This window comes from Dromiciops gliroides, chromosome 4 (genome assembly GCF_019393635.1).
Source record: "Dromiciops gliroides isolate mDroGli1 chromosome 4, mDroGli1.pri, whole genome shotgun sequence".
Lineage (NCBI taxonomy): Eukaryota > Metazoa > Chordata > Mammalia > Microbiotheria > Microbiotheriidae > Dromiciops > Dromiciops gliroides.
In genome coordinates this window covers 167,566,160-167,581,001 of record NC_057864.1, presented here as the reverse complement: position 1 = coordinate 167,581,001, position 14,842 = coordinate 167,566,160, and the positions used below count along the sequence as shown (strand labels likewise).

General features: G+C 36.1%; 1 protein-coding gene across 3 annotated transcripts in view; it reads right to left on the bottom strand.

The window, feature by feature from the left end:
- Window positions 1–14,842, bottom strand: part of TRIM37 (tripartite motif containing 37) — a 122,938-nt gene that overhangs the window by 53,321 nt on the left and 54,775 nt on the right. For all 3 annotated transcript variants that reach the window (XM_044001636.1, XM_044001634.1, XM_044001635.1), the window contains 2 exons: window positions 5,822–5,898; window positions 1,866–2,045 (listed from right to left, as the gene is read on the bottom strand). In XM_044001636.1, the coding sequence (XP_043857571.1) occupies window positions 1,866–2,045; window positions 5,822–5,898 (257 nt within the window). The remainder of the gene's footprint in view (window positions 1–1,865; window positions 2,046–5,821; window positions 5,899–14,842) is intronic.

The following is a 14,842-nucleotide window of genomic DNA, read 5'->3' as shown; positions in this document are numbered from 1 at the left end:
TACTTCTCCTGACCTAGGAATAGGCATGGCAGAAAGAGGAGGCTATTTTCAAATGAAGTTAGAAGAGGGGAAGGTGACTTGCTCAACAAAATCACAGAGGTAATATAAGTAACAGAGGCAGGACCTCTACCCAGGTCTTCTAAATATAATTCCAGGGGGCAACTAGGTGGCACAGTGGATAAAGTACCAGCCCTGGATTCAGGAGTACCTGAGTTCAAATCTGGCCTCAGACACTTGACACTTACTAGCTATGTGACCCTGGGCAAGTCATTTAACCTTCATTGCCCAGCAAATAAATAAATGTATATATATAATTACAGGGCTCTTTCCTCTATACCACATCACTTTAAAAAGATTTATAGCCAAATAATTATGGAATTTATTAGATGTATGGGGATCAAATACTCTTTATTAAATACTAGTAAATATGAATAACAATATTTAACATTCCTGATAATAATGGAGAGTTGGCACATTAGAGTGGCAAGAGTACTAATCATAGTCTGGTTCTCGACACTATGTGATCACATATCCATCAGATTGTAAACTCCTTAAGGGCTCTTTGCATACATAGTGCCTGACACATAGCACGTGTTTCATAAACATTTTATTGACTTACTTCTGAGACTTTCTCCAAATATAAAAGGAGTTAAAATTTGTACTGCCTACCTCACAGGGTCAGCTGACCCTAAATCTTAAAGTACTAAAAAATGTTAACTATTATACATTATTAATACTAAGGCAACACAGAATAACAGATAAGGGTGCTATACTGGGGAAACAAAAAGACCTGGGTTCAAATCCCACCTCTAACAAATATATTAGACACTACCACTAAATGTCTCAGTCAACTCCATAGCACTTTTCTTCTTAAACAACAGACCCAAGTCCAAGAGTATTGAGAAAGATAGTTCCTGCTTCCCAGACCACCAGTCCTGTTTCCAGTTTGGTCCCCACAGTTATGGTCTAGGGAAGCAACCCCTGTCTAGGAGTCAGCCATTCCCACCAACTACAGATCAACTCCCATGATCTTGGTGGACAAGCTAAAGCAACAAGGGACCTTGAGGAAGAGAAAGAAGGTGCCATATGACAGGAAAGTGAAATGAACATGACCACTATCTCTTTTCAGACCCTGATGGCAACACGGAGCCTAAAAGCACTCAGAACAGCAAAGTCTACTAAACTGACAGTCCTAATTCCAGTCCAGCCTTTAAATAAATCAACCCTTGTGGGATGTGACCTGGCAATTACTTCTACAAGTGCTGAAGCCCAAGCTTCCTCAGTAGCAAGAGGTACTAAATACCTGGATAAGGAAGTTCTCACCACCAAAATCCATGGTACTGTAAAATGGTTCAACATCAGAAACAGGGTTTTTATCAACAGAAATAACATTATATGTTAACTATCTGCTTTGCTGCTGCACCCTAATGACCATGGGACCTCTCCATCTGATTTACAACAAGAACCTCCTTCCTATATGTGTTGCTTCCTCAATTAGAATTTGAGTACCTTGAGAGCAGGGACTTGTCTTGCTTTTCTGTTTATGTCCCTAGAGCTTAGCATTACTTTGCTCAGAGAAAGTGCCTTGTAACTACTTTTTCATCCTTCCATTTTCATTGATGGGAACAGAACCAGAAAGCATAGATGGGCTGGCAATCTGCATTCTTAGATAGAGGGCTCATATCAATGAGATCACACATCTGTTGCAATACTGAACTATTTAATTAATTTCATTAAGAAAATTTTATGAAAATTACTTTTAATGTAAGTGTTCAGCATTAATTTTTTATTTTTCACAAAACAATGTTCTCAGAATTTTACTTTAAAGTAAAGGACAAAAGTCACTATATTAAACTCCCCATTACCTTAAAATTACTGTATCATTTTGCCGGTTCAAATAGCCTTCATTTGCAAGTAAGTCCAAACGAAAAAATCTATTATAACCCCAGCATTCTCCAACTTCAAAATCAGATGCAAATTCTCGAATGATATTCTTGGCAGGATCATTGGAGGACTGATGAACCATCTCAACACGGTACTCATATCTAACATTGTAAAAAATTCCATTAAGAAGTAGTTAAAGGATATTAACAGTTCTTGCAAACAATTTACTTGGGGAAAGATTGCTCTAATTCACCAATAATAAGCAAAATGAAAATCGATGTGAGAGTCAAAACAACTCCAAGGTTTCACTTTACACTCAAAAAATTTGCAGTGACAAAAGATGGAAAAGACAATGTTGACAGAACAGAGAAAAGAAAAACACACTAAACACTATTTGTGGAACTGTGAACTGGTCTACCCATTCTGGAAGGCAATTTGGAATTCAATTAAATGGTTCATACCCTTTGAACCAGATTCACACTGCTAAGCAAATACTCAAAGTAGATAAAATATGGAAAATGATACTACATATACTCATATATGTATATTTAGAGCAGCACTTTAATATTATGGCAAAGAAATGACAATAAAATACATGTCTACTGACTAGAAATAGCTTAAAAAATGTGGCATGTGAACATAATTGAATAGAATCATGAGAAGACATGAACTGCTATACAATGAGGACAAGCTAAACAGAAACAAGAAAAACACATCAACACTGACTACAACAACACAAATGAAAATAATATAAACATGAAACTGTAATGACCAAGCCTGGCTACAGGGATGAGACCAAAAAAAACAACTTCATCCATTCTTTGTGGAAGTGAGGGATTATATATGTGGACTATTGCATATACTGTCAGTCAAGGTTGATGGTTGGAAGTACTGCAGTACTTTCCTTCCCTATCCTTTCTTTTTTATTTTTTGTTATTCAAATGGTAGATTGGGGAAAGGGAAAAGGGGATGTTGAAGGGAATGTATTAAAACATAAAAGCGATGTAAAAATGTGCCCTACTCAGCTATCAAGTGGAAATGTGCCATCACTCTCATTAACACAGCCCTTTAAGAAAATTTTAGCTCAACATTTAAAGGCGCTAGAAATCCTTTTTATTTTTTTTAATAATAATAAACATTTCACAACCATAAAATGAAGGGGTTGGACCAGATGATTTCTGAGATCCTTTCAAGTTCTAATCAGTGATCCAATGAAGCTCCCTGTCAGAAGACCGGAGGCACAAACACTTATCTTATTAATTATAGTTTTTAAGTTTTTCAGTGTTATTTTCCCTTCCATTATTGTGATCATCATGTACAATTATTCTGTTTCTGCTTATTTTGATCTACATCAGTACATACAAGTCCTCCCCACCCCCCCAAGGGCAATGAGGGTTAAGTGACTTGCCCAGGGTCACACAGCTAGTTAAGTGTCAAGTGTCTAAGGCTGGATTTGAACTCAGGTCCTCCTGAATCCAAGGCCAGTGCTTTATCCACTGCACCACCTAGCTGCCCCCAGTACATACAAGTCTTAACCAATTTCTCTGAATTCTTTGTATTCATTATTTCTTATAGCATAATCCTCCATTATATTAATATACTGCAATTTATTTAGCTATTTTCCAATTACTGAGCTTCCACTTGTCTTCCACCCAAATGCTCATGCCCTCTCTCTGTAAACTATCTTGTATTTTTCTTTTATATTCTGCATATGTTATTTATATATATACATGCTATATACCTGAATAGAATGTGAGCTGCTTGAAAGCAGGAACTGTTTCATTTTTTGTTTTTGTATTCTAGACACAAAAGCAGTAGCATAATAAATGCTTGTTGATTGGTTAAAAATAGTAGTAGTAGTAGTAGTAGTAATAATAATAATAATAATAAATAAACATTTTTATTTAAAGTTTTGAGTTCCAACATTTCTCCCTCCTTCTGTCCCTCCCCTGTTCCTTCCCTGAGGCAGTAAGCAATCAGATAGACGTTATACATATGAAATTATGTAAAACATTACTATATTTGTCATTTTATACAGGAAAACTTGAATAAAAAAAATTTGCAAGTAAAAACCAGCATGTTTCATTATTAGTCTTTTGGGATTGTCTTGGATCACTGTATTGCTAAGAACACTTAAGTCATTCACAGTTTTTCGTCAAACAATAATGTTGTCTCTGTACGTTCTCTTGGTTTTGCTCACTTCACTTTACATCAGTACATACGAGTTTTTCTGAAATCATCCTACTTGTCATTTCTTATAGTACAATAATATCCTATCACCATCATATACTACAGCTTGATTTCCAATTCTTGGCCACTACAAAAAGAGCTGCTATAAATATTTTTTGTACAAATAGGTCTTTTTCTCTTTTGGGGGATATCTTTGGAATATAAAGCTAGCAGTGGTACTGCTGAATCAAAGGGTATGCACAGTTCTATAGCCCTTTTGACATAAGTTCCAAATTGCTCTCCAGAATGGTTGGATCTTCTCACAACTCTACCAACAGTGAAATCCTTTTTTTAAAAAGGTAAAGAATATTACAGTATTATTCAAATCACAGGAAGCTACACATCAGTACAGTTTACAAAAAAATTATTTTCACAAAAAATGTGAAGCAGGCTACTTTTGCCTATAGTGGACTGATTCTCAGTAAGTCTTCAAATGAAGGTTAGACAACCACTTGGTTGTAGATATTGTAAAGGAGATTTTCAAAAAGGTTCAAATTTGAACTAGATAGCATCTAAGGCCCCATCCAACTGTGAAACTTTGATAATGCATAGTGCTTAGAGAAGCTCAGGTTAATTCCTGACATATTACCTCAATAATTGCTGGCTGGCAAATTAAAAACATCTTTGAGATATCATATCAGACCTATCAGATTGGGAAAAATGACAAATGTTAGAGGGAATGTGGAAAAATTGAGACAACACTGTTGATGGAACTATGAACAGATTTAACCATTTTGGAGAGCAATCTGGAATATAATTCCCATAGTCCAAAGAGTTATTGATCCAGTGATACCACTACTAGGTCTGTTTCCCAAGGTGATCAGGGAAAAAAGAAAAGAACCCATATGTTCTAAAATATTTATAGCAGCTTTCTTTATCATGGTAAAGAACTGGAAAACATGGGGATGCCCATCAAATGGGGAATGGCTATAAAAGTTGTGATATGATTATGATGTTGATGGAATACTACTTACTGTCCTGTAAGAAATGATAATCAGGCTAGTTTTAGAAAAACATGCAAAGACTTGCATGAAGCTTCATTTCATGAAGTGAAATGAGCAGAACCAAAAGAATGTTGTTTACAATAACAGCAATATTGTTCAAAGAATAACTGTGAATGACTAAGCTATTTTGATTATGAATAATAATTTCAACTAAAAAGGACCCATGAAAAAAGATGCTATCTACCACTTTCAATGAAAGAACTGATAAATGCAAGTATGCATAATATGATTTATGTATATATGTATATTTGTGGTAAATGGTGGCCTCCTCAAGTATAAGGTGGGGAAGGAGACACTTTGGAACTTAGAATGTGACAAAAATATATATAATTTTTTAAAATTGCTGGCTGGGTTAACTGAGCTTTAAATGCAAAACAAAATATACTGACACACTATGCCACACATTTCATGTCCAGATGCACCAAGACATAGCAAAACTATTTTATAAATATGCCACGAAAGGCAAAACATGTTAAAAGTATAAAGACTATACATATATAACCTATATCAGCTTGCTTTCTGTCTTGGGGAGGGGGGGGATGAAAAGGGAGGGAGGGAGAAAAATTTGAAACTAAAAATTTTATGAAAACAAATGTTGAAAACTATCTTTACATGTAATTGGAAAATAATAAAATACTTTTATGATTAAAAACAAATTTTTTAAGTGTATACTAAAGAAATCAATATTCAATCACGTTTCTTACTTGGAAGTTTCTGGCAATCCAGCTGAGAGTTCCAGGAATACAGAGAGGTAATAACCACGCACAACTCCATTTCCATCCTTAAAAAGAATAGGTAATATCTACTGATTAACCTATAATCTCCATGTATTGGAGATCAATACATGCTATTACAGATTACATGTTACATATAAATCTAACAGAAACCTAATCTGTCTGGATAAAATAATAAACATATAAGACAATGCAGAGCCAAAAAACTACAACATTAATGCCAAATCATATCTATCCTTTATCTCAGGATGTTAGCAATTTAATGAAATGAGATCAATCTCCATACTAACTTTCATTTGTCCAACTGTGAGAAATAAGGAAATATACAGTTTTATTTATTCTGACATACAGAAAAAAATAAGCAATAATTTTTTTGTTTTGTTTTGTCTTGTTTTTTGAGGGGCAATGAGGGTTAAATGACTTGCCCAGGGACACACAGCTAGTGTCAAGTGTCTGAGGCCGGATTTGAACTCAGGTCCTCCTGAATTCAGGGCTGGTGCTTTATCCACTGCACCACCTAGCTGCCTCTAGCAATAATATTTTAAAGTTATTTGTCTTAACAATTTATAATATAAAGCAGCAAAATTTCCTTAAAAATGGGTGAAAAGAAACATGTAACTTCACTAGAATTATGATAATAAAAAGATACAACTGGGCTTTTTTTGTTTTTAAACATTTAATTATAAATCTAACATGCTTTTAACAAGAGTAGGGATTCAAATGTATGAAGCAACATAAAAAAACTGAGATACTAAAATGAAATTTAAAAAAACAATAAAGTCAAAGTGATTTTTCAATGTGTCTGTAAAATTCCATTATTTACCCATTGCTAATAACATCCCTCAAAATGTCTATATGTTGTGGGGGGCAGCTAGGTGGCACACTGGATGAAGCACCAGCCCTGGATTCAGGAGGACCTGAGTTCAAATCTGGCCTCAGACACTTGACATTTACTAGCTGTGTGACCTTGGGCAAGTCACTTAACCCTCACTGCCCTGCGGCCCCCCCCCACCTCCAATACTCCAAAATGTCTATACTGACTCATATAAATAGTGGTGGCGGTAACCCACAGAGAGGCAGTATTGGTATACTAACAACCCTCTAAGAAAATAAATTGCAGAGAAGGTGAAGATCTGCAGACATGAAGATATAAGGCAGCTATGTGGCATAATGGAAAAAGAAATGGACCTATGGTCAAAAAGACAAGTTCAAATTCAGCTTCAGTAGCTTACTAGCAAGTCATGTAACCTCTCAGTCTCAGTTTCATCATCTGTAAGACCTAATAGAGCCTACCTCCCAGAGTTGGAGATATTACTACTGCTGCTGCTGCTGCTATTATTAATACTAGGTGAGGGTGGTAGGGATAACGGCAGTAGTAGAGCAAGTTCCACAAAAGGAGTTCCCTAAACCAATTACATTTCAAATCCAGTTAAAAAAAAAAAATGGTACCCACAGTCCTTTTTGAACTCTTCTACATATAAAATGGATGTTACTGTTACCCAAGTCTTTCGTTATATAGTTCTAGTCTTCATTAATATTGTTCTTTGGATTATGCTCTCTTCATTCTGCATGACATCATGTAGGTCTCTCCATATTTCTTTGAATTACTCATATCCTTAATTTCTTACAGAAAAACATTTTAATAGATTCTCAGACAAAATGACTGTGCGATAATTTCCCAACTGTTGGCCAACTAGGTTTTTTCCTACAGTTAGTTTTTAGTTATTCTAAATAACTTTTTAAAAATAAGTCTTCAAGAAATATTGTTGCACACATTTACTTTGCACACACTAACTTCCTTAGGGTATACAGTTCTAGTAGAAGGACAACTAAGGAAAAGGGTATGTACATTTTGACAACCCTTACTGCATAACTCCAAACTGCTTTCTAAAAATTTTTCATTAATTCACAACTCCAACATAAGACAGTTCTGATCATTATTACAGTTTCATAGTATAATCTAAAATATGAGTGAGCCCCCCTCCCTTGTCTGCCTTTATGTTTTGTTTTGTTTTTTAGTGAGGTAATTGGGGTTAAGTGACTTGCCCTGGATTCAGGAGGACCTGAGTTCAAATCCGGCCTCAGACACTTGACACTTACTAGCTGTGTGACCCTGGGCAAGTCACTTAACCTTCATTGCCCAGCAAAAAACAAATAATTTCCTTAACATTCACTTGCTTTTCTATAGGAATTGTCACTTTTTTGTCTAATTTATATTGCATGACATTAATACAGCATAGAATTAAAGCTAAGGATGAATTCCATAAGGAGATTCATCTTTATTAGCTTGGCACAAAAATTAACAATGATTCAAATCTTTTTTTAAATTTCTGTAAAATTATTTTACATAAGTTCTAAATGATCTTAGTAGATTAATTTGTAAATATTAACATGTTTTGTTTCTAAACTATGTGTAATTTGCCTATCACTTTTAAAATGACTGGCAATATACAGAGACACTGATAATAGAAGAAGGTATTTTACTCTGCTATATTGCCTAAGTTGTCTATTTTTTAAATTAATGATCTTCTAAATAAAGAAGTATATCCAGGGCAGCCAGGTAGCACAGTGGATAAAGCACTCGACCTGGATTCAGGAGGACCTGAGTTCAAATCCAGCCTCAGACACTTGACACTAGCTGTGTGACCCTAGGCAAGTCACTTAACCCTTATTGCCCCGCCAAAAAAAATAAAAATAAAAATAAGTGTATATCCTCTGCAAATAATTGTTTTAATCTCGTCTTATCACAATACTTTTTCATCTAATTTTTCTCATCTTATTGCTATGGTTACACTTCCAGTACTATGCCAGATAACATTACTGAGAATAAGCAGCTTTGCAAACTCTTGTTCCAAGTGAGAAAAAATGTTTCTCATAAAAGAATACTGGATCTTTTTTAAAAAATAAGTTTTTATTTATATTTTCTGTTTCTTACATCATCAGAGTATCCCATGTAACCTTTCACCTCCCTGTCCCAGAGAGCTATCTCATGTAAAAATAGTGCTTTATAGAAAAGGAAAAAAAAGTCAGCACAACTAATCAATAAATTGAAAAGCTCTGAAAACACATACAGTGTGTTAACAGCTGTGGACCTCCCACCTCCACAAAGGAATATGTAGGGGGCGTCCTCCCATTTCTCTTTATTCAAGTACTGTTTGATCTTTCTAACTGTGATACATTAATTTTTTTACTATACTGTTCCTTCTATTTACATCACTGCAGTTACTGTATGGATTTCTTGACTATGCTTACTTTACTCTGCATTAGTTCATAAAATTTCTCCATGCTTCTTTATTTTCATCACACACATCACATCTTAAAGGATAGGAATATTCTGTTATATTCAGGTACAACAATTTGTTTAGCCATTTCCCAACTGATGGACATCGACTTTGTTAATAATTCTTTGTTGTTTTTTTGTTTTTTGTGAGGCATTTGGGGTTAAGTGACTTGCCCAGGGTCACACAGCTAGTAAGTGATAAGTGTCTGAGGCTGGATTTGAACTCAGGTACTCCTGACTCCAGGGCCGGTGCTCTATCCACTGTGCCACCTAGCCATCCCAATAAGTTTTTATTCTAAACCTAATTTCTGTCAGACTGCTTTTCACTTTTCCCAACGGTTTTTGACAAATAGGAAGTTCTTTCCTAGGTGATTTACGCTTTCCACTTTACAAACACTGTGGTTATTGAGTTTTATTGTTTCTGAACCTCCTCTGCTTAGTCTGTTCCACTGATTTCTCTATTCTTTAACCAACATGAGAGGGTCTTGATGACTAACGCTTTATAAGATGGTTTGAAGTCCTTACTTTTTTTCATCATTTCCCTTGATATTGAAAATCCCATGGTTTTTCAAATGAATTTTAGTATTATTTTATCAAGTTCTGTAAAGTATCCTCTTGGTAATTTGGTATATCATTTTAAGTGTAAATTAATTTTTGTGATACTGTCATTTTTATTATGTTGGCACAGTCTAGCCATAAATAATGGATACTCCCGTTATTTAAATTGTTATTTCTTTAAGGTGCACTATCTTATTGAATCTATAAAAATCTTGTGTGCTTTGATAAATTGATCCACAAATAATTTATGCATTTTGTAGTTATTTTGAATGGGATTTCCCTTTCTACTATTGCTTCTTGCATTCTGTCATCATTATATAGAAATACTGTTAATTCCTTTAGAACTAGATCTATTTCCTACTCTGAGATGAAGTTACTTGAGATCTCTATCTGGTCTTCTGATAATTTGTGTATTTTATTATTCCTCTAATTCTTGTATTCTCAGTGTTGTTAGCATATAATTTTGCATGTGTTGATTATTCTTTTAATTCTTGTTTTGCTGTGATTTCTGTTGCTCTGCTAACTGCTATTTTACTGACAATTTTCTGATCCCTTTTTTTAGCATTTCTTTCTTTTTTGGTGAGGCAATTGGGGTTAAGTGACTTGCCTAGGGTCACATAGCTAGTAACTGTTAAGTGTCTGAGGCCGGATTTGAACTCAGGTCCTCCTGACTCCAGGGCCAGTGCTCTATGCACTGTGCCACCTAGCTGCCCCCTGATCCCTTTTGTTTGTTTTTGTTTGGTTTTTTTGCAGGCAATGGGGGTTAAGTGACTTGCCCAAGGTCACACAGCTAGTAAGTGTCAAGTGTCTGAGGCCGGATTTGAACTCAGGTACTGCTGAATCCAGGGCCGGTGCTTTAACCACTGCACCATCTAGCTGCCCCCCCCCCTCCATCCCTTTTGAATAAGATTAGGTACAGGTTTATCAAATTCATTAGTCTTTTCAAAGAACCAGCTTGTAGTTTTATTTGTCATTATTATGGAACTTTTTCCAATTTAACTATTTCCCCTCTCATTTTTTAATATCTCCTCTTTTGTGCTTATTTTAGGTTGCTAGGTTTTTAAAAATGCATATTCAGTTTATTAATCCTCTTTTTCTATTTTGTTCATGTATGACTGATTGTAAGGATATGACTTTTTCCCCTAAGGACTGCTTTATTTGCATTCCAGAAATATAGGTATGTTGGTTCATTATTGTAAAGAATTGTTTGAGGTTTTTATGACCCCATATGTTGTCTAGAATTTTAAAAACCCTGGCACTCGCATTGGCCTGGGGCTCAGGCACAGTGCCTCTGCAAACAGCATGGGGCTCCACCCACTGGTTATAGCCGTTGCCATGGTGCTGGCACCTCATGTCATCACCACTTGCCAACGCCTACATGAGCCTGGCAAAATTATAATGACTGGAAGCCCAGTGAGGGTAGTCATGTGACTGTCACTCAGAGCTGCCAGCCAACTGGTTTGGGGCTGTGTGTGGTCAGCCTAGGGTCTGCTGGGAAGAAGGGAAGTTTTTCGCCATTCTAGCTTGAAGCTGGAAGGCGACAGGATGATGCTGTGTTCTCAGCTGATTCCTGGGCGGTGGTATTATTCAGGTTGTATTATTTCCCTTTCCCCATTTTATATCCTTTCCCTTAATCCTACTGATCCTGTCTGTGTTTTTTAAGTTCATTCTTGTTAAATAAATTCTGTTCTGTTTTTGAGGGAAGCTGTCAGTCTCCTTCCTTGCCCCAATATTGTAGTGAGCCGCCTAGCTAACACTCCCCAATTAAAAATTGGCCTCTACATTATTATAACTTTCTCTTACATACTTGTTTCAATTTGTTCTTTGACCCACTTATTATTTAAGATTTTACAACAAAGCCACCATTTCCATCTGTATCTTTTGTTTGTGGCCATTAAACCTACTTTTTTTGCATTATGGTCTATACAGGAAATATTAACTTTGTTCTTTTACATTCCTTTGTGATATTTCTGTGTCACAGTACATGGTCAATTTTTGTAAAAGTTCCATGTGATGCAAAGTAATATGAATATGACTTTGCTGTCTCATTTAGATGCCATAAGTCTAATTTTAGTTTCTCCAAAAATGTGTTCAGTTCCAAACGTATCCAAGTTCCAAACACACAAAACTGACAAAGATACTGAAGTCTCTTGTCACTCTTGTGCTACTATATCATGTTTCCTTTATGAATATGGACACTAAGGAATTTGGAGTGAATAAGTTTACTACTGAAATTAATTTGTTATCTATGGGTTTTTTCATCATATTATAGTTTCCTTGTCTATCCCTTTTCACTTTTTGAAGGTTGTGAAGGGTTTTTTTGCTTTATATGAGAACATGGTGGCAATTCCTGCTTTTTAAAATTCACTTGAAAAATAATAGTTTCCATCCCCTCAATTTTCTTTCATTTTTTTTTTTAAAGAAATGTGTTGGGGGCAGCTAGGTGGTGCAATGGATAAAGCACTGGCCCTGGACTCAGAAGGACCTCAGTTCAAATCCAGCCTCAGGCACTTGACACTAGCCGTGTGACCCTGGGCAAGTCACTTAACCCTCATTGCCCCGCCCAAAAAAAAAAAAGAATATAAGAAATGTGTTTCTTGTAGGGTTCGTAGATTGTAGGGTTTTATAAGAATAAGGTTTATATTTTCTTCCATCTGCCTCTAAAATAGGTGTTTTTTTCAAGTTATGATTTTCCCCCTCTTCTGCTGTAAATACAGTATTATGTTCCTTCAATTACTTTACCTTAAATTTTTTTTTTTTTTTTGGTGAGGCAATTGGGGTTAAGTGACTTGCCAGGGGGTCACACAGCTAGTAAGTGTTAAGTATCTGAGGTCGGATTTGAACTCAGATCCTCCTGACTCCAGAGCCGGTGCTTTATCTACTGTGCCACCTAGCTGCACTACTTTAATTTTTTTAAAAAGTGTGTCTGATCCTCCAGGATCTGGTCCCTCACCCTAATCCCCTCTTCTCATTTCTTATCTTTTTCTCTTTAAGGTTTTATTAGTTCCTTTTTCTCTTTTCTCTCCTGCTTTTATGTAATTGTATATTTATTCCCCTTCTTTTTTCTTCTCAGTCAAGTAGATCCCCACCCCACCTTCTTTCCTCCCCTTCAGCTAGTCCTTTGTTCATTAGTTTTTTTTTTAATTTCATTTTTGGATAGAGCACCGGCCCTGGAGTCAGGAGGACCTGAGTTCAAATCTGGTCTCGGACAGACACTTAACACTTACTAGCTGTGTGACCCTGGGCAAGTCACTTAACCCCAATTGCCTCACCAAAAAAAAAAAAATTTATATATATATATATATATAATATAAATTTCATTTTTGGTATCCATTTCCAAAAAAGATTTCTTTTACTCTCTTCATTATCTATCTTTTCCTGTCTACTCTAGTCCCTGATTCTCTGATTGATGACCCCTTTAATCATCTAGTCTCTCTTTTCTTCTTCCCAAGTATTCTTCTAGGCTCTACGTTCTAGGTACTTTGTCACTGGCTTGTAGAGCATGCCCTATATATTTCTCTTTTCAATTGTGCCTCGATCCAAGAACAATTCCTATTATTTCAGATATGAGAGGACACTGCACCATGCCAGTGTCCTTCCCTGACTGTGTCCCTAATAATGAAGCTCATCATTAATCTATACCCTCCCCTGTTGACCATTTCCCTGGAAATCTACTCCATGTCTATAACTGTCACACTACTCCAGGTGCCAAGTTCCCCCATGGGTTCCAATTTACCCTCCCCGCCAATGCCATAGACTCTCCAAGTACCAGATCCTCCCAGGCCTCATGCATTATAAGGTCCTCCTCTACTTTAACTAACCTTCTCATTCATCAATGGAACCCACTCCCATCTCCAAATAAGGCTTCCTTTCTTTTCCTCCCTTTTCCCAATATTTTCCCCTTCTATCTCACCTACTCCCCTGTAGGCTTTTCTCTTTCTGAGACCACAGAGGTCACCTTGCCCTCATATTTAAGCCCTGTATTTGACCCCAATGCATCACACACTCCTCTATCCTCCTGGCTAACCTCCCTCCCTTTTATATGCTCTCCCATGTTATAATATAGTTACACAAAAAAAGCAATGATTCACCTACAAGCAAAGTATTGTCAGGTTCTGCACATAATGCCCCCCATCTGTCTCTTCAGTGTTACTGCCACCTGATTTCTGCATTCACTTCTATCTCCAAGTTAGAAAAAAATCTTACTGGTCTCTCTATTGTTATTCTGTCCTCACTTGCTTTATTAATTCACTCTTCTTGCTTTCTGCTTTTTGAGGTATTAAGAGATGCAAATAATCCCTTCAATTCTGGGGGTTTTTTCTAAAAACTTTTAAGCTCTTCTTTTTTTGTTTGTTTGTTTGTTTGCTTGTTTTTTTGAGGGGCAATGAGGGTTAAGTGACTTGCCCAGGGTCACACAGCTAGTAAGTGTCAAGTTGTCTGAGGCCGGATTTGAACTCAGTTCCTCCTGAATTCAGGTTCACTGCTTTATCCACTGTGCCACCTAGCTGCCCCCTAAGCTCTTCTTTATTATTGAAAGTTCATCATTTTTCCTAAGCTCAAATTTGAAGGACAGGTTACCTTGGGCTGCATTCAGAGCTCCACTGTTCTTTGGAACACATTATTCCATTCCTTCCTCCTTCTTACAGTGAGTGTGGAATCGTCTTGCATTATTTGAATGTCCTTTCCTTTGTATTTGAAGGTCTTTCTCTTGGTGGCTTGAAAAATTTGTTGTTTTTGAACTGAATCATTAAATTTAACCACTATGTGTCTAGGAATTTGCAGGCTTGGATTTTTTGTTTTTCTGGAGGCAATCTGTGAATTCTTTCAACTGGAATTTCATTTTCTTTGTTCAGAAGTTTGAAGCAGTTCTCTTCTATTATTTCCTTCATAGTGGAGTTAAGTTTTTTTTGTCCCACTGTGTTCCTCTTGGAGACCGATGATACTTGGATTGCCTCTATGCTTCCTGTCTTCAAGATCCATATACTTTGCTTATGTAAAGAGCGTTGGTTTTTTTTTGCAAAAATATTATTTTATTTTTTTCCAATTATATGTAAAAAAATTTTAACTTGTTAAAAAAATTTCTTTAATAGTATTTTTTCCAGTTACATGTAAAGATAGTTTTCAACAAACATCTTTGGGGGCAGCTAGGTGGC